The sequence below is a fragment of the Heloderma suspectum genome, chromosome 6 (genome assembly GCF_057233095.1).
Source record: "Heloderma suspectum isolate Gila_16-S chromosome 6, 16-S_ref, whole genome shotgun sequence".
Classification (NCBI taxonomy): Eukaryota; Metazoa; Chordata; class Lepidosauria; order Squamata; family Helodermatidae; genus Heloderma; species Heloderma suspectum.
Genome location: NC_139463.1, coordinates 128,635,134 through 128,652,378, shown reverse-complemented (window position 1 = coordinate 128,652,378; position 17,245 = coordinate 128,635,134). Strand labels below are relative to the sequence as shown.

The window sequence follows — 17,245 nt, the reverse complement described above, 5'->3', positions numbered from 1 at the left end:
TTATGCCTCCCGCGCCTGGTTCCAAAGCCACCTTCCCCAACCTGGTGCCCTCCAGAGGTGTTGGACTACAACTCCCATAAGCCTCCAGCCAGCTCTGCTTGTGGGAATCGTAGCCCAACCCATCTGGAGGGCAACCGGTTGCGGAAAGCTATTCTGTGGAGTATGGGACAAAGCAATCATGCAGGAAGCATATTTATGTACGAGGCTGGGAAAATCAGGAAACATGACCATCTCATAATGAAACAAGCCTTTTTATTATGTTCTAGAACAATGGGTTTAATGGCTCTGCAGTAGGCACATGTTATCTACTAAAAGTTAACGTACTTTATTAATCAATAACAACAGCAGCAACACGACAGCAGCCCGGCACTGATAACGCAGCATAGATCCTCCTCCCGGGGGTGGAGCTGGAGGAGCCACACGGGGCCCCTAGAAGCAGCGAGAGCGGTGGCATGCGCGCGCCTGTGTGGGATGGTGCTTTCAGCTCTCTCACTGTCTCGGTCTGGGAACCCAGGCTTACACTGCGGGGATCCACACCACCCTGGATGTGGCAGTGAGCTCCACAGGGGTGTGTCCAGATTCTGCGCGCGCGCTCTCTCACGCATCTGCCGCTCGCAAGCAAGTTTAATTGCATTCAGGGTGTAACACTCCCCTGCCACCCCTCCCCCCCAGTTTGGGGCCACTGCAGAGGAACTGAGCAATAGTCAGGCAATGTGAACAGACAGCAGAAAAGGTGGTTCCGTGGCTTGTTCGTGTCTGGGGCCAACAAGTCTCTAAAGCAGCCTTCCCAAATCTGGCGCCTTCCAGATGTGTCGGACAACTCCCATCATCCCACAGCCAGCAGAGCCCTTGGGGCCAAACTGTAGTCTTGACACATGTGGAGGGAGCCCCATCACGAAAGGTTGCTCTGCAGTTTTGGCTCCATGTCCGAGATCCTTTTGAGGAGCAAATGAATAGCTGTAGGCTGCAACCTGATCAACATGCAACTGAGAGAACTCTTCCTGGGGAGTAAAGGTTCTGAGGGAAAGGCTGCTCACTCAGCCCTGCTCTGGGTAGAGGCAGGGGGTCAGCTGGAGCAGAAGACCTTGCTGAGGGAAGGGAGCTGCCCCCCTAAGCCAGCCAGTCCTCAGCTGCAGAGAAGGCTCCCAGGTTGCTCAAGCTTTCCCTCCGCGGAGGTGCCAGAGCTTCCTCCACACTTGCTCTATCCTCTCCGTGGAGGCCCCATGGACACTCAAGGACTCTTGGTAGACCGTGAGTTGGTCCTCAGTAGGTCGCCACACTCGGAAGCGTCCGTTGTGCTGATGGGGAAGTCCAGCCGCCAAAGCCAAGAACCCCAAATACACGTCATCGAGGGGGAAGACGGGGAGCCACAAAGAGGCCCGGTAGAGTGCTGGGATGGAGGGTCCTGGCATGATGAGCCCCCCTCCAGAGGCAAAATCTGGATAGCATTTCCATGGGTAGAGGGTACGGGACACACTATTCTCCCCCTCCCTCACCACGGCGGCATGAAACCGGATATTGCCGTGGATGAATTGGGGTGCCTGGGGCACAAGGCGGAGGTATTCCACCAACGCCATGAGGTTCACAAAGAGATGGTCATCCCCTGCAAAGCAACACAGCTTTATGGGTTTATTTGCTTTTACAATGTCTTCCTTTGAAGATATAGTTACTTATTCACCCATAAAACACACACACATTACTTGGTGTCAGTTTCGGTCACCGATGTGCTGGGAACTGATTTCCCAGAGTGATTTCCCAGAGTGAAATCAGTATTTCTCATACACCAGCTTCTGAGGGAGACAAGCAGGAGGGTGCTCTTGCACTTGTGTCTCCTGTTTGTGGGCTTTTTCCCAAGGGGCATCAGGTTGGCCACTGTGCGAATAAAATGCTGGACTAGAAAGGCCTTTGGACTGAACCAGCAGGGCTCTTCTTGTGTTCTTGTGATAGCCAAAAGGGATCATCGGTAGAACTCTACGGCTACCTGGGGCCAGCATGAAGAGGGAGGCCTTGTGGAGGCATTCCAGGGCAAGAAAAGCATGCAAGGAGGAGAAAGCAAACCACGGCTGCAGTCACATCAGGCCATGGAATGACTGGTGGTGGTTCCATCCTTCCTCCCACCCCCAGTTCCCCCTGTGCTCGCCTTTCCTTTGTACACTTCTGCCTCAAGGCTTGGATTCCAGTGCTGACTGGGCTTGGGGCAAGCGGTTGCTGCATCTGCTCCCGCCTTCCCCACCCTCAAGAGGCAGATGGCGAGAGTGGTGTCCACACCTTAAAAGGGGTGCAGAGGAAACGTAGTCTGACATGCCTGTAATATGCAGTTTAAATGACAAATGTTTGAAGCTTGCAAGGCCTTTTAAGCCAAATATTCCCAGTGTTTTTCACTTATTACATTCACTAACGTTGCAACAACTGAATGATCCTTGGCATTCATGACCCACCCTGTGGCTAAACTCCCTTTGACCAGTTCTCTTGAGGGAAATTCCACTAAGGCGAAAGAGCAGCCAGGTACACGCACACACTCACGCACGCTGCCTCCAGCTGCAGCAGCGCCTGGTCCTTCGGCAGCCCTTAGGACAGGGTGGGGAACCAGTGGCCCTCCAGATGTGGGTGGATTCTAACTCCCGTCAGCCCCAGCCAGCATGGCCATTGGTCAGTCCAAAAACATCTGCAGGGCCACAAGCCCCTCACCTCTGCCTTAGGACCTCAGCCCGTGGGGGCGGGGGATTTACCTTTGAAGACGTATGCTGCTTGCTGGCAGTGTTCATGGACCCATCGGAGGAAGCAGCGTTCCTTGAGGGACTGGTTGTGAAGCGACTCTACGAAATCCCACATCAAGACATCCCCGAAGGTGCTGCTCTCCAGCTGCACCAGCCTGGTGTGTTTGACATTGAGGGTCGTCGCCATCAGGAAAACAGGCTGCAGCCAGAAGCCTCCCAGCTCCCTCGGCCGGGCCCAGGTGCGGCGGAGGGCAGCCCTCCTGCCACTCGACACCAGGTGGGACTTGACGGCCAGGAGCAGCAGCCGCGGCCCATAGCGGCCCCGGCACAAGCCGTCCTCGGAAATTGCTTCCCGGCACTTGTAGCACTGCAGGTGGGGGAAGGCGGCTTCATAGGCGCTTGCGTTGAGGCGGAAGGTGAAGAGGCCGTCGGTCAGGGTGGCAGACTTGCGCATGGGGACGGTGGGCCACCAGGTGGTGAAGGCGGCGTGGAGAAACAGGAGGACAGAAAGGAGAACCACAAACAGAACCACTACACGACACTGGGGCGCTCTTTGCATTATGAGGCAGGAGAGCCTAAGCAGAAGCAAAAGCCAGTTGGTTAGCCTGGGGGGCCTGGCGTACAAGTCGGTAAGCTACATAAGCCCCCCACCCTGATTACGACCAAGTGACTTTTGCAGCAGGCTGATGTCCTTTTAAAAGTAGTTAAATCTTTAGAATCTGCAAACAAGCACACAAATCCACAAATCTGACATTCTGATAAGCTTGAATAGTTACTTTTGGTGGTTTTACTTTTGGCCAAATACACATAATTGCACTCTGCAGCTTTTAAACAAAATTTTTTTGAGAGACTGATTATCAGAATTCCAGGTGTAGAATTGATCACCACAGCAGCCTCCGTTATTTTTAAATATATGGTCAGGGCCAGAAATATTGGAACAAGGATAACTGTTTTGGCAGTTGGCCTCTGTACACCACCATCTTGAAGTTGAAAGGAAACACACCCAGGTGGGAGCGAAGTCAGGACTTCCAGCTGTAGTTCAAGGGGTTTGGCAAAAGTGGGGCGCTAACCATTCAGGAAGCACAGCCAGTGGCATACACGCCCCCCCCATCGTTGGTGGCTGGTAAGTAATGGAACGAATGGCTGGCAAGCAGCTGCGTGGCCAGGTGTGGCCTGTTTCCTGGCTGCCCCATGACCAATCAAGCAGATAAAAGGCCTGGAGGTGGCTCTGAGTGTTACATTTGCATTTGGTAGCTGTTCACTGGAACTCCCAACAGGAGGTCCAAAGGGGTGTCCATGCGAGTGAAGGAGGCCATCATCAGGCTGACGAAACAAAATAAACCCATCAGAGAGACAGCAAAAACAGTGGGAGTGGCCAACACAACAGCTTGGAACATCCTGAAAAAGAAGGAATTAACTGGCATGCTCAGCAACAGCAAAAGGCCTGGCAGACCACGGAAGACAACTAAAGTGGATGACCGCAGAATTCTGCTCATGGTGAAGAGGAACCCTTTCACAACATCTAGCCAGGTCAAGAACGCTCTTGCGGAGGTAGGCATGCCATTGTCAACATCTACCGTCAAGAGACGGCTTTATGAATGTAAATACAGAGGCTTCACAACAAGGTGCAAACCACTGGTAACACTCAAGAACCGAAAGGCCAGATTAGCCTTTGCCAGCAAACACCTAAAAAAGCCTGCCCAGTTCTGGAATAAGATTCTTTGGACTGATGAGACCAAGATTAACTTGTACCAGAATGATGGGAAGAGAAAAGTATGGAGAAGGAAAGGAACAGCTCCTGATCCAAAGCATACCACAATATCTGTCAGACATGGTGGCGGCAGTGTTATGGCATGGGCATGTATGGCTGCCAATGGAACCGGGTCACTGGTGTTTATTCATGACCTGACTGCTGATAGAAGCAGCAGGATGAATTCTGAAGTGTGTACGGCTATACTTTCTGCTCAGATTCAGCCGAGTGCTGCCAAACTGATAGGACGCCGCTTCATATTGCAGATGGATAATGACCCAAAACATACAGCCAAAGCTACCCAAGCGTTTCTCCAGGCAAAGAAGTGGGATGTTCTTCAATGGCCAAGTCAGTCACCTGATCTCAACCCAACAGAGCATGCTTTTCACTTCCTGAAGACAAGACTGAAGGCAGAAAGACCCACAAACAAGCAGCAGCTGAAGGCAGCTGCAGTAAAGGCCTGGCAAAGCATCTCGAGGGAGGAAACGCAGCATTGGGTCATGTCCATGGGTTCCAGACTTCAGGCAGTCATTGACTGCAAAGGATTTTCATCCAGGTATTAAAGGCGATCCTCAAGTTTGAAATGATGTTGGTTTGTTCCATTACTTATGAGCCCCCAACGACGGGTGTGTGTGTATGCCACTGGCTGTGCTTCCTGAATGGTTAGCGCCCCATTTTTGCCAAACCCCTTGAACTACAGCTGGAAGTCCTGACTTCGCTCCCATCTGGGTGTGTTTCCTTTCAACTTCAATGTGGTGGCGTACAGAGGCCAACTGCCAAAACAGTTATCCTTGTTCCAGTATTTCTGACCCTGACTGTAGAATTGTGCAATGCAGTGTAAGTAAGGTGTGCAAGAGGTTGGTTATCAGAATTAACAGCTTAGACATTCAAAGCATAGATCTGATTAAACCCTGCTATAGCACTGACCTACTGAGGACCGGACGGGGCAGTTGCAGGTTTGAGGGAGGCTGTGGCAAAGTGCCCTCGTACATCAGAACACCCCCATGCCCCTGTGGCCTGATGGTAGTGGCACGCAGCTATGGGCCACTCACTGCATTAGATTTCCCACAATGCACTGGAGGGCCTGCCGTAGCATCACCGCATAGCATTTTGGGAAATGAGAAACGGGGTGTGTGCACACACGCATACGCACCCTGGGCACATATCCATACCAGGGTGCTCTCCTGGGGCACTGCGGCCTCAGCGATGGGTGCTGGGTGTTGGTGCCAAGGCTGGTACTGGGCTCAAAATATTGGGAACAATATTCCAATGTCCACATGGGAACATATGGACAAATGGTCATGCCTTCTGTTTTGAGTATGGATACAAGAGGAAACGGTTTCAAAAGGCTTATGAGATGACCTCTTACACCCTATCAGAGAAACAGAATCATGAGAAATTATCACTGGAATAGCATTCTTGTGCATCTTGCAAAACCATTATTGAGGACACGTTCCACTACGTCACCCAATGTCCTCTTCATAAGGTGCCATGTGAAAAATACATGTCAGGACACTTTTTGTTACACCTTGTGAATTTACATGTTTTCTGTTGTCTGATTATGACAATTATGTCACCTTGCATCTTTCCTTATTTGTGCTGACGGCCGGGAAACTGAGAGCTAAATATGTTGCTCAGCTCTGAATGTCCCTTCTGTTTTTGTTATGGCTTATAGCTAAATGATAAAATTATTACCACTACACTGACAGCAGGCTTGCCTGACCCGCCCCTGCTCTGGCTGGAGGGTGAGGAATGAGGATGAATAATCTTCTCCAACCATCTCCTAGCCACCTCTGGCCATTTACCTGTAGTTTCCATAACAAAAAGTGTGGCTGGCCTTTGCCACTGACTGTTAAGGAAGTCTCCAGCAGTACCTCCAGCGCCATTTTATCTGTTCCTGCCCAGCACCCCCTCCCCTCACAACTCTACACACACTTGCCTCAATGCCTGTCTCCCCCCACTGTTGTGTCCCTCTCCATCTATCAACCTTGTTGCCCCCTTGCCCCCCTCCACCAAACAGCCTGCCACTACTGATGTGGTTTAATGCCCACCCTGCAGAGGATTAGAACACGGGGTTTAATGGTGTGCAGTACACACACACACACACACACACACACACACAAACAAACACGCAGGCCCTTCACCCTGTAGGAGGAGTTGGTCAGATTCAGAAGCAACCAATTAGTACTCCTATTTTACAGATAAGGAGCACTGAGGCCCAAAATAAGCAATTTGCACAAGACCAGCCATGGCAGAGGGTGGGGTGTTTTTAACCCTTTTTCATTCAAGTCGGAAGCCCTTGGAGATCTGCAAGTAGATCGTGATGTATATTCTGCCGATCTCTGCTGCAGCAGCAGCGTGGCACTGATGTGCTCGTTATGGTCTTCAAAACATGAGAAGAGCCGTGCTGGATCAAACCAAAGGCCTCTCTGGCCCAGCATTCTGTTCTCACAGTGGCCAACCAGTTGTCTCTGGGAGCCCACAAGTAGGACATCAGGGCAAGAGCAGCCTCCCGCCCATGTTCCCCAGCAACCTAGGCACACTGCCTTCGATACTGACGGTAGCATAGGGCCATCAGGCCTAGTAGCCATCAACAGCCTTCTCCTCCTCCATGAGTGTTGAAGCCATCCAAGTTGGTGGCCACATCTTGTGGAGGCGAATTGGGTACTGTGCGAAGAAGGACTTTCTCGTATCTGCCTCATATCTGCCACTACTCAGCTTCATGGGATGGGGCCCCATTGGGGTCTTGTATTCTGGGCGAGGGAGAAAAACCTCTCCTGCTCTGCTTTCCCCAGTTTTGGAGAGAGGGAGGGGCACGTGCATGGCAGCTGGCAGTTAAAACTATCCGTTGAGCTCAGCTGAGGGAGCCGGATGGAGGGAAGGTGAGGGGAGAATCGGGGTGTGCAGCAGCTCGCATGTCTCTGCCGCCACTGCCAGCCCAGGGCCAACACACACGCTTTGTCTACACCAGCCTCCCCCAACCCAGACGATTTGGACTTCAAGTTCCATCAGCCCCAGCCACGATGACCAATGGTCAGGAATGCTGGGGGTTGTAGTCCATTACATCTGGAGAGCACTGGGTTGGGGGGAGCTGGTCTACACCTGCTACCCCACCTTTCCCCGACCCAGTGCCCTCCAGATGTGTTGGACTGCAACCCTCATCATCTCCTGGCTGGGGAAGATGGGAGCTGTACAGTCACACACACCTGGAGGGCACTGGCTTGGGGGAGGCCGCGCGACACACTCACGCCCCCCCTTCAACAGCTTCTCCAGCCCACCTGCTAGCAACCGGCCTCCTGCTCAGCCTGTGGGAAGCCATCTTTGGGGAGGGCAAAGGCTCAAGTCAGGCACAGGGCCGCCTCTTCCTCAGCCTGGGCGGGAGCGAGGGAGGCACCTGTGCTGAGGGCAGAGCTTCTACCCCGTCAGGGGGGCCCGGCCCTGAGGGAGGCCTGGCGCTCAGCTGCCCTCCCCGAGGTTGCCCCCAGTCCCGTCAAGGCCCTTTGGAAACCTCACTGTAAGTCGATGAACACGCAGGGGTGTCATTTTTCATTGCCTCAGCCCTTCCCTCCATTTTGGGAGGCAGCTAAAGGGGAAAGAAAAGCGGGGGGAAGGGATGCCAAAGGTCCCCTTACGGCTGGGCAAAAATGGCCCTCAGTAAGCATCAGGAAGACACGGACCAAGAGGGAAAAGCTATCCAAATGGCTTTATCTCTGCCGTTTCTCCACGGATCCCTCTGGAGGCTGGCGTTCAGGCCGTAGATGCTCCTTGCCAAATGTCGGACATGTTTCTGACAAACCTTCCTGGACTTTTAGGAGCATTTAGGAAATGTGGGCTTTAGAATGGGAGAGCGCAGTTTGACCTTTCTGGCTTAATGGCACAGGCACTCCCTGGCCTGCAAAATAACGTTCAAGGCGTTATGTGTGTGAGAACAGCAGCGCAGACCAGACCTCTTCCCATAACTCGGCTGTTTATTATTACAACTCACTAGGAACACCCAGGGCAGACAAATGTGGACTGAAGGAAAAGAATCAAGCGCAACTGAACTAAGCCTTGTCTCTGGTTCTGTCTAGGCCCTGGATTGTTCTGGCTCCTGAGGAGGTTCTGCAGGTCCAAACTCTCATGCCCTGCAACAGTGAGACGGCGTCGTCCATTTCGTGTCCATGGCCTCCTTGTGCTGAGGCCTTCTGGGCATATCTCTGAGAAAGGCAGTACAAGCACAACAGGCAAAGCCTTTCTTGTGCTGCATCCGGGATAGAGGAGGTCCTGAAAGGGAAAGGCACACAGGAGCGGGGTTGCCAACTGGCCTCCCCAGCAGGGCTTACGCAAAGCCAGCCCCACCAGTTAGGGATTTAGGATGGCTGTGTGTCCCACGTTACAGAGGACTGTCAGCTCTTGAAGCAACAGTGGCCTCTGCTTAAAGGGCTGCCCTGCCCAAGTCCAGTTTCAAGACCAAGAACCTGAAGGCGCGGGGGGGGGGGGGGGCTTGGCGTTGCCCATTGACCGCAACACCTGGGCAGCAGACCGAGTAGCAGGTATACAGGGTCACCTGGTCACAGTCGTCCTCCTCACTCTGGTGAGATGTGTTGTATTTCTATTTAAGCTATAGTCACTGTTTCTCAATTTGTACCTATGCATATAGGTTAGTATAGGCACATTTGATGAAAATCAGTGTCCTCTTGTTTTGAGATTAATTTCCTATGCTTTCTAGTGTATAAATGGCCATGCGACCTGCCATTGGTGCTGAGGGAGCTGGCAAGGATCGTGAGCATGTGTTCCCTGGAGTAGAACCCTTCAGTGGCTCCTCGCCCCTCTCCATGCATGCAGGCTGTGATCCTGCCAGGTAAAAGCGCTCGTGCATATGTGGCCAGCAGTGGCAATGGTCGGAGCAGACTGCCTCAGCCTTGGCCACGAGCGAGCGTGCCTTGTGTGTGGGATTGGGGCCTCTCCTGTGTGTCTGAGGCGCCCTCTCCATTGATGCAGGGAGAGTGTGAGAGTAAGACAGTTCAGACAAGACACAGTATTCACATATAGCAAAGGGGATTGGGGGTGGGGGGAGACTATTTATTTATTTGCATTGGGCCTTTTTAAAGCTATTTTAAATGTTTTGTGTTTTAATCCCTGTTAAGATGCCATGAGTCTTTTTTTTTTTTAGAAAGGCATCTAATAAATTTTAATAACAACAATAACAATAATAAATAACAGCTAGGGCTGAGACCAAACAGCTGCCCGTGTTTTGTGGTGCCGTTTCTGGGTGGTGAACTTGGGCAGCTGTTTCACCTGTTTGGGGGGAGCACACACCTATGTTCACAAACACTGTGTGGGGGCGGTGGCTTTTTTCTTTTGTTTTGTTGGTGTCATGTACCAGCAATAGCACAGCTTTTATTTATTTATTTATTTAATTAATTAATTAAATTTCTTAATCGCCCATCTGGCCGGTCACCTGGCCACTCTGGGCGATGTACAATGGTACAATTTAAAACAGTAAAATTATACATTAAAACATTATTTAAAAATACCCTAACCCACCCCAAATGCCTGCCTGAATAACCAAGTTTTCACTGCATGGTGGAAGCTCATTAAAGAGGGGGCATGGCGGAGTTCCCTAGGGAGGGAGTTCCACAGAGTGGGGGCCACCACAGAGAAGTCCCTCTCTCTTGTCCTCACCAGCCCATCTTCACTGTCATTGGCCTAGCCATTCTATCGTTAGCCCCCAAATGACCAGGACACAGTATTGCTCTGGAGGATTTGGGAGAAACATGGCAGTCACAAGAAAAACGTTGTCTTTCTCTCTGCTTGTGGCTGCAGGGACTTCTGCTAGGGGAACTGTTCTTGTGGGGGGGGGGAATCGGCTTATGGCCACATGGATGTCTGAGGGGAATCAGATCCAGAATTCCTGGCTCCTCTACTTACTTTGCTCCCCTCCCCTCAGGGTCCAAGATGTAGAAGACCTTTGAGGATAAACTGACACCCTTGTCCAGCATCTGCGAGTCGCTGTCTGAGGAAGAGGCCCAGAAGATGGGCAAGAAGGACCCAGAGCAGGAAGTGGAGAAATTCATCATGGCCAACAACCAGGAGCTGGGCAAGGACAAGTGGCTGTGCCCCTCAGTGGGAAGAAGTTCAAGGTATGGCCAGGTGTACTGGCCCCAGGCCTGTAGTTTTAGAGGGGCTTAGAGATCCATAATGCTCTCTGACTTTAGTCTATCAGCTGCAGTTTTCCTGCTAGTAGGCCTCTTGATTGGTAAGATGAGTCAAAGGTCGATATTGCTGCCTCAGCACATTCCATGCTAATGAGCGCTGGTCTTATCAGGGCCAAGGATGCACTTGAGAAGTGTGGCTGTGTTTATGCTAAGCTACAGGTGTCTGTGCTGGGAAAGTTCTGATCGTTTTCCTTCTGAACAAGTACTGTTAGTCTATGCTGGGAAAGTTGCAGATGAACACTAATTAACACTTGCTGCTGTCATGCTGCCTCACTGCTAACATGTATGGTATAAAACCCATTTTACCCCTTGACTCTGGGTTCAGAGAAGCTGTCTGATCCAACCATTGGGTATGCCTGTGCGCTGTAAGTACTCAATAAAGTCTCCTTGTAAGCAAACCTGGATCTGGCTTATCACTATCTTGGCACCTCCAAACCTTAGCAGCCCACGGATGGGGCATATACCAGGTCCCACTTCTCCTGGGGTCCAGGTCAGCCAAAGGGGAGGGGGCAGAAAGGGAGGCCTTGTGTCCTGACCATCTCCCTCTCTGCTGCCGCCAGGGCCTGGAGTTTGTGTGCAAGCACATCTTCAACAAGCATGCCAAGAAGATCGGGGGGGTGAAGAAGGAGGTGGCCTTCTTCAACAACTTCCTCATGGATGCCAAGAGGCCTGCCTTGCCTGAGCTTGAGCTCAACCAGCTGCCTGAACAGGGACAAGGTGAATGGAGAAAGAGAGAAGAGGGAGGGAGGCAGGAGTTGCTCCTGGCCCCTGGAAGGTCCTGCAAATTAGGCTTGCTGGATCAGGAAGGTTTTTTGGCTACAGACAGCCACCAGCCACTCACTTCTCATTTGCCTTAAGACAGAGGATCACCCATTGGCAAAGACAAGGCACTTGCTAAGCCCCATTTAGCTAGTAAATTCTGTTAGGTTCTGGACTCCACAACATCCAGGGCTATGATTCCTCCTTGTCTGGACACGTATGTTGACAAAGATCTCTTAATCTGAAGGTAGCTGCTTTTAAGCCTCTCTGCCAGTGGTATTTCACTCAATAGGTTTAAGGCACATTTACAGTCCCTACAGGGAGGAAGTGGGTATGGGGAAAATCATGATTACTTCTTTCTCTGTGTATCCTGATAAGGTAGAAGAGCGAAGGGGTTTTGGCATCAAGTATTGCTCTCTATTGAGCAATTCTCTGGTTATTCCAGTCCTGTTTTTCTCTGTTTGTCTAGAGGGAGCCCAATTACTGTACAGTGCCTCCTCACACAGGTGCTGGGCACGTTGCTCAGCTGGGTACTGTTGCACTCCTGTCTTGCTTGTGGGTTTCCCGTGGGCAGCTGGTTGGCCACTGTGTGAACAGGATGCTGGACTAGATGGACCCTTGGTCTGATCCAGCATCAGGGCTCTTCTTATGTTCTTATGTTCTCACACAGTGACGACGTAGGAGGAAAGAGTGCAGAGCCAGGCGTGGGCTTCTCAGGCTCACCTCTCTTCTCTCTGTAGATGGTTCATGCGAAGCAGACATGGCTAACCTATGGTCTGCGGGCCAGATATGGCCCACAGAGTGCGGTGCATGTTCTAGGTCCAACCTCTTGGGGGCTTCTGCTGTCTCTGTGTATATCGATGCAGAACAAAGCAAGCAGGCAAGCGAGCAACGTTCCCGTCTGCTCTGCCAGCTTCTTTCCCACGCCCCGTCTCCCCTCCCCAGGCAAAAGGTCAGCTCCAATCTGCCCCAGATTGGGACAAGCCCTTTGCCAGAGCTGGGAGAGGATTAGATTAGATAAGAAGCAGATGGGAGAGACGCCTTTTGCCTTCTCTCAGTGCAGGTCAGGGGAACGCCTGCTCTCAGCTGATCCGTATGGATCGGCTGAGGAGGTGGGGCTGGAGGGGGTGAATGAGACAGAGGCGGGGGATGTGGGAGATGGATTTCTTTTCATTTCCATCTGGGGTGCATGTCACCAATGACCCCATTGCTAGCATGTGTCCCCCAATGTCCCAGCCCAGAGTCAGTTGGTTCCCCACCCCTGGCATAAAGGGACCCGGATGCCTTCAACACCATTTTGTGGCCATTGCAGTGTTTTACCCCCATACCCATTTGCGGGGTGGGGGGGGGGTGAAGGATCTGGCAGAGATCATATGGGTGAATCTCAAACCTGGTTCTAGGCAGGGATTACCTTGTCCCCCCCACCTCTTAGCAGCAGTCAGGTTTAACCAGTTTAGTCAGCCTGCCTGAACTCTGGATGCTGGAGAATGGAATTCTGCAAACATTTTTCTTCTTCTTGGGGTGGGGCTGGAGATAACCATGCAGAGCTTGACGGGTGCCTAGAAGCAGCTAGTTGGGCACAGCCAGTTTGACTGTTTGGACAGAGGGCGCTGCCTTCTGGCTGGTATAGTCTCCTCTGAACAGGAGCAGCCACTCTCCAGGGTGTGGGCAGAGGGAGAAAGAAAGAGGTCTTTCTGGCACTTGCTGCTACAGGATCCCTTTGACCAAAGATGGCAGGGATGGAACCTGAGACCTTTGGCGTGCAAAGCACAGGCCCCTTCCACCAGAGAATGATGGCCCTTCTCCCTCGCCTTTGAAACTGCAACTTACACTGTTAGCTTTGGCAACTTGCGGTGTGTAGCAACAAGATTTATGTATTTATGTATTTATTTATTTATTTTTCATTTCATTTCATTTATTTATTATATTTGTTTATATCCCGCCTTTTTCCCAATACTGGGACTCAAGGCGGCCCTACAACGTTAAAACTTCTACAATTAAGACCTAAGAAATATAAATACAACTGTACAAAAGTTAAAAACCATTTCTATACCACCCAATAGCCGAAGCTCTCTGGTGCATTGTGGACTGACTGGGAATTGTGGGAGTTGCAGTCTAGCATATCTGGAGGACACCAGGTTGAGGAAGGCTGGTTCAGGGGTCTTTGTGTGTTCCTTCTCCCCCCCCCCCTTCCATAAACACAGTGGTTTGTGGGCACCTTTTTGTGTGAAAAAGTCTATGAAGGGACTGAGAAAAAAGCAGCCTTCATTCAGGTCTTGAGCATGGAGGCTATGGCCATATTCATGGCTACTGGTCACGACGGCTATATGTTACCTTTACTATCAGAGGCAGGATGCTTCTCAGTACTAGTTGCTGGGGAACATGAGCAAGCGAGAGGGTGTTATTGCTCTCTTTTCCTGCTTGTGGGCTTCCCTTTGCGGCTTCTGGTTGGCCCCTGGATTAGATACGCCTTAGGCCTGATCCAGCACACCCCTCTTAGGTTCTCAAAATGAGCAGACAATTCGTGCCTGGGGACCACCAGGTTCCTGCATTCTCTGTTCTATCTGGTCCAAGTAGACGGAATGCCAAGGCTGCAGCACCATCCATGCTCAACAAAGAAATCTTCCAGAGATTAAGGCTGGCCTAATGAAAGGCTGCCAACTACTCTTGCATAGGGCAGCCACTTATGCATTGCCCCCGCCCCCCAAAAAGAGGTCAAAAGAAGGCACAGATTTGCACAGAATTTGCATGGGCTTATGCAACAATAGAAATAATCGTTATCATTTAAATAGAAATACAAGCCATTTCACCCTAGTGGGGAAGACTCTGACCAGATGATCCTGTGTACCAGCTGCTCAATCTCCTAAATGTCAATAGGAAACTTCAAGGCTTCTCTCTGCTCTCCCTTCCTGGGGTTCTTTATCTTTAAACTGGATGCGGACTGGTCAACCCTTCAAACAGGGGACGCCTTCAAACAGAGGCCTGTCCTGTGATAACCCTTCACGGAATAGACTGTCTTCTGTAAGGGAAGACACATGGCCACCCTAAGCATGCCCCTTCCCGGGTTGAGGCAAGGTGGCCAATTGGTGGGGGTGGGCTCTTCAAGCCAGCTTGTCCTCCGCTGCAGAGGGCTCTGGCTTTGCTCAGGCCCACCGTCCACGGTGGCCTCAGAGCTCCTTCCACACTTGTTCTATCCTCTCCAGTGAGATTCCATGGATAGTCAAGGACCCTTGGTACATCTTGAGTTCGTCTTTAGGGATCCCCCACACACGGAAGCGGTTGTCGTGCCGATGCGAGAGTCCAGCCGCCAAAGTCAAGAACCCCAAGTACACATCGTCAAGGGGGAAGACGGGGAGGTGCAGAGATGCATTGTAGAGTGCTGCGATGGAGGATCTGGGCATGATGAACCCCCCTCCAGAGGCAAAGTTGGGGTACTTGTCCATTGGGTAGAAGGTGGGGGACACGGCATACTTCCCGCCCCTCATTACAGTTGAATGGTGCTGAATGTTACCATGGATGAAGTCGGAGGCGTTAGGTGTCTGGCTGAGGTATTCGGTCAGGGCCTTTAGATTCACAAACAGGTCGTCGTCTCCTGCAAGGGAACACAGATATATGCCAGTTGTCTTTTTTAACCAGCTCTGCTTTTGATTACAGAGTTCTTAATCATCCATAAAACATCTGCATCGCTCTGTTATCCAGTGGGCACCTGCCACGGGGCACACGGCTTAAATGTCTTGCCTGGCTTCCCCAGCAGAACCTGCAGCAAAGCCCCCTCACCCCGAGTACTTGGCATCTATTTCGGCGAAGGACATGTTGGGACTCACTCGGGAGCTATGTGAGGTGAAGAATAGGGGCATCCAGTTTGTTCAGTGGAAGGAGAGGAGGAGAGGAGCAGGTTTGACAAAGCAGAACAGTGGGCAATAGCGGATGAGGAGAGACAGCCCAGATCGGTGTGCAAAAGAAAATCAGGAAGCTGCCAAACACAGGAAAAGAAGGGAGAAATGAGCCCAATGCGTCCTGAATATAAACCCTTCTTCAGGACACTCTTAGGCACCTGCAACTTGAGTCTTTTGGAGACCAAAGACTCGGATTCATTGTGCCTAAGCATGCCCCTGGAGAAGAATTTCCTTTCATAAGAACTTAACCAAGCCATGCTAGATCAGAGCAAGTTCCATTTAGTCCAGCATCCCATTCACATAGTGGCTGACCAGCTCCCTGTGGGAAACCCACAAGCAGGACATGAGTGCAACACCAGCCTCTCGCCCATGCTCCTCAGCACCTGGGCACTGCCGCTGGAGGTAGCATATGGCCATTGGTAGCCACTGAGAGCCTTCTCGTCCATGGATTTGTCTAATGCCCCTTTAAAGCCATCCAAATTGGTGGCCATCACTACATCTGTGGTAGCAGATGCCATCATTTAACTGTGCTGTTTTGAAATGCATTGATAATGCACATTTCTCTGTAGCCCCCTCCACACTTCTCCTGCACAGAACTGTGTGACCAGGGTGGTCCAGAGACGTATGCTTCAAGTGCCACCTCAGAGGGAAAGGTGCTGGCTGGGCCTGGGGCAAGCCGCTGTTGCCTCTGCTCCTGCCTTCCCCACCCTCAGCAGGGAGATGGTGATAATGCTGTCCACAGCTTGCAAGGCTGTCGTGCGGACTGCGGAGAAAAAAAAGTCGTCTGAAACACCAGAAATAATGCCATTTCCATGACAAATGGTTTAGGTTCCCAAGGACCTCATGAGAAATATTTCTAACTTGGGTTTTTTTTAAGCACCCCAAGGCCAACGAATGGACATTTGCTAAAATTGCAGCAATTTAGCTATCCTAGACATTTGTGACCCCACCTATGGCAAACTCCCTCTGACTTGTTCTGCCAGGGGAAATTCCATTGAGGAAAAGGTCACACACACACCACCGCCCACCCGCCTGCCTGCCTCCACTTGCAGCAGCTCCTCCTGGTTCCACAGCTGCCCTGAGCATATTCATGTTCATCCAGCTCATGTTTTACCTTTGAAGACGTATGCTGCTTGCTGGCAGTGTTCGTGGACCCATCGGAGGAAGCAGCGTTCCTTGAGGGACAGGTTGTGATGCGACTCTACGAAATCCCACATCAGGATGTCCCCGAAGGTGCTGCTCTCCAGCTGCACCAGCCGGGAGTGCTTGGCATTGGAGGTCGTCGCCATCAGGAAAACGGGCTGCAGCCAGAAGCCTCCCAGCTCCCTCGGCCGGGCCCAGGTGCGGCGGAGGACAGCTCTCCTGGCACCCGAGGCCGGGTGGGATTTGACTGCCAAGAGGAGCAGCGGCGTGCCAGAGGAGCCCTGGCACAAGCCGTCTCTGGAAATCGCTTCCCGGCACTTGTAGTGCTGCAGGTGGGGGAAGGCAGCTTCATAGGCGCTGCGGTCGAGGTGGAAGGTGAAGGTGCCATCGGTCAGGGTGGTGAAGTTGCCGTTGAGGGGTGGAAGGTAGTGGGTGGACTGCATGCGTGGCTGCTGGTTTAGCCAACTCATGAGGCTGGTGTATAGGATGACAACCGTGAGAACCCCCAGCACTACCCCAATCTGGTGGGTCCTTCGCATTGTGAGTGGGACAGCCTAGGCAGAAGCAACAGGCCTTGAGTTAGGTTAGGGAGTAAGGGGCAATGACGTCATTATCCTGATATGGCAGTTTAACCTGATGTTCCAATCCTGCCATGCATATTATAACTTCCTCTAACACAACAGCCAAACACAATTAGCACTGAGAAGCAAGGAAAACAGGCCATGCTTTCTGGAACCCCAAGGAGCCTAGTCAAGAGACTTTCCATGCACTCTGGAGCCAAAA

General features: G+C 51.7%; 2 protein-coding genes across 3 annotated transcripts; both read right to left on the bottom strand.

Moving 5' to 3' along the window:
- Nucleotides 1-233: 233 nt before the first annotated feature.
- LOC146343201 (beta-1,3-galactosyltransferase 5-like) lies at nucleotides 234-7,840 on the bottom strand. 2 transcript variants are annotated; one of them, XM_084806886.1, is made up of 3 exons: nucleotides 7,746-7,840; nucleotides 2,730-3,292; nucleotides 234-1,603 (listed from the first exon to the last, which is right to left on the bottom strand). In XM_084806886.1, exons 1-3 carry the CDS (start codon nucleotides 7,784-7,786, stop codon nucleotides 1,155-1,157), a joined length of 1,053 nt encoding a protein of 350 aa, XP_084663012.1. In that variant the 5' UTR covers nucleotides 7,787-7,840; the 3' UTR covers nucleotides 234-1,154. The 2 variants fall into 2 exon arrangements, with proteins under 2 accessions (XP_084663012.1, XP_084663013.1); XM_084806887.1 differs by lacking the exon at nucleotides 7,746-7,840 and adding an exon at nucleotides 6,519-6,655 and having other exon boundaries at nucleotides 236-1,603.
- A 5,517-nt stretch (nucleotides 7,841-13,357) lies between these two features.
- Nucleotides 13,358-17,010, bottom strand: LOC146343200 (N-acetyllactosaminide beta-1,3-N-acetylglucosaminyltransferase 4-like). The gene is made up of 2 exons (XM_084806888.1): nucleotides 16,434-17,010; nucleotides 13,358-15,015 (listed from the first exon to the last, which is right to left on the bottom strand). Exons 1-2 carry the CDS (start codon nucleotides 16,999-17,001, stop codon nucleotides 14,591-14,593), a joined length of 993 nt encoding a protein of 330 aa, XP_084663014.1. The 5' UTR covers nucleotides 17,002-17,010; the 3' UTR covers nucleotides 13,358-14,590.
- Nucleotides 17,011-17,245: the final 235 nt, after the last annotated feature.

Bases quoted from the DNA above. Each gene is read 5' to 3' on its own strand.
- LOC146343201 (XM_084806886.1), bottom strand. From the start codon at position 7,786: ATGGCTTCCCACAGGCTGAGCAGGAGGCCGGTTGCTAGCAG. The intron at 3,293-7,745 runs GTGGGCTGGAGA...GCTTCTGCTTAG, and splicing joins AGGAGGCCGGTTGCTAGCAG to GCTCTCCTGCCTCATAATGC. The intron at 1,604-2,729 runs GTAAATCCCCCG...GTTGCTTTGCAG, and splicing joins AGCAGCATACGTCTTCAAAG to GGGATGACCATCTCTTTGTG.
- LOC146343200 (XM_084806888.1), bottom strand. From the start codon at position 17,001: ATGCGAAGGACCCACCAGATTGGGGTAGTGCTGGGGGTTCTCACGGTT. The intron at 15,016-16,433 runs GTAAAACATGAG...GTTCCCTTGCAG, and splicing joins AGCAGCATACGTCTTCAAAG to GAGACGACGACCTGTTTGTG.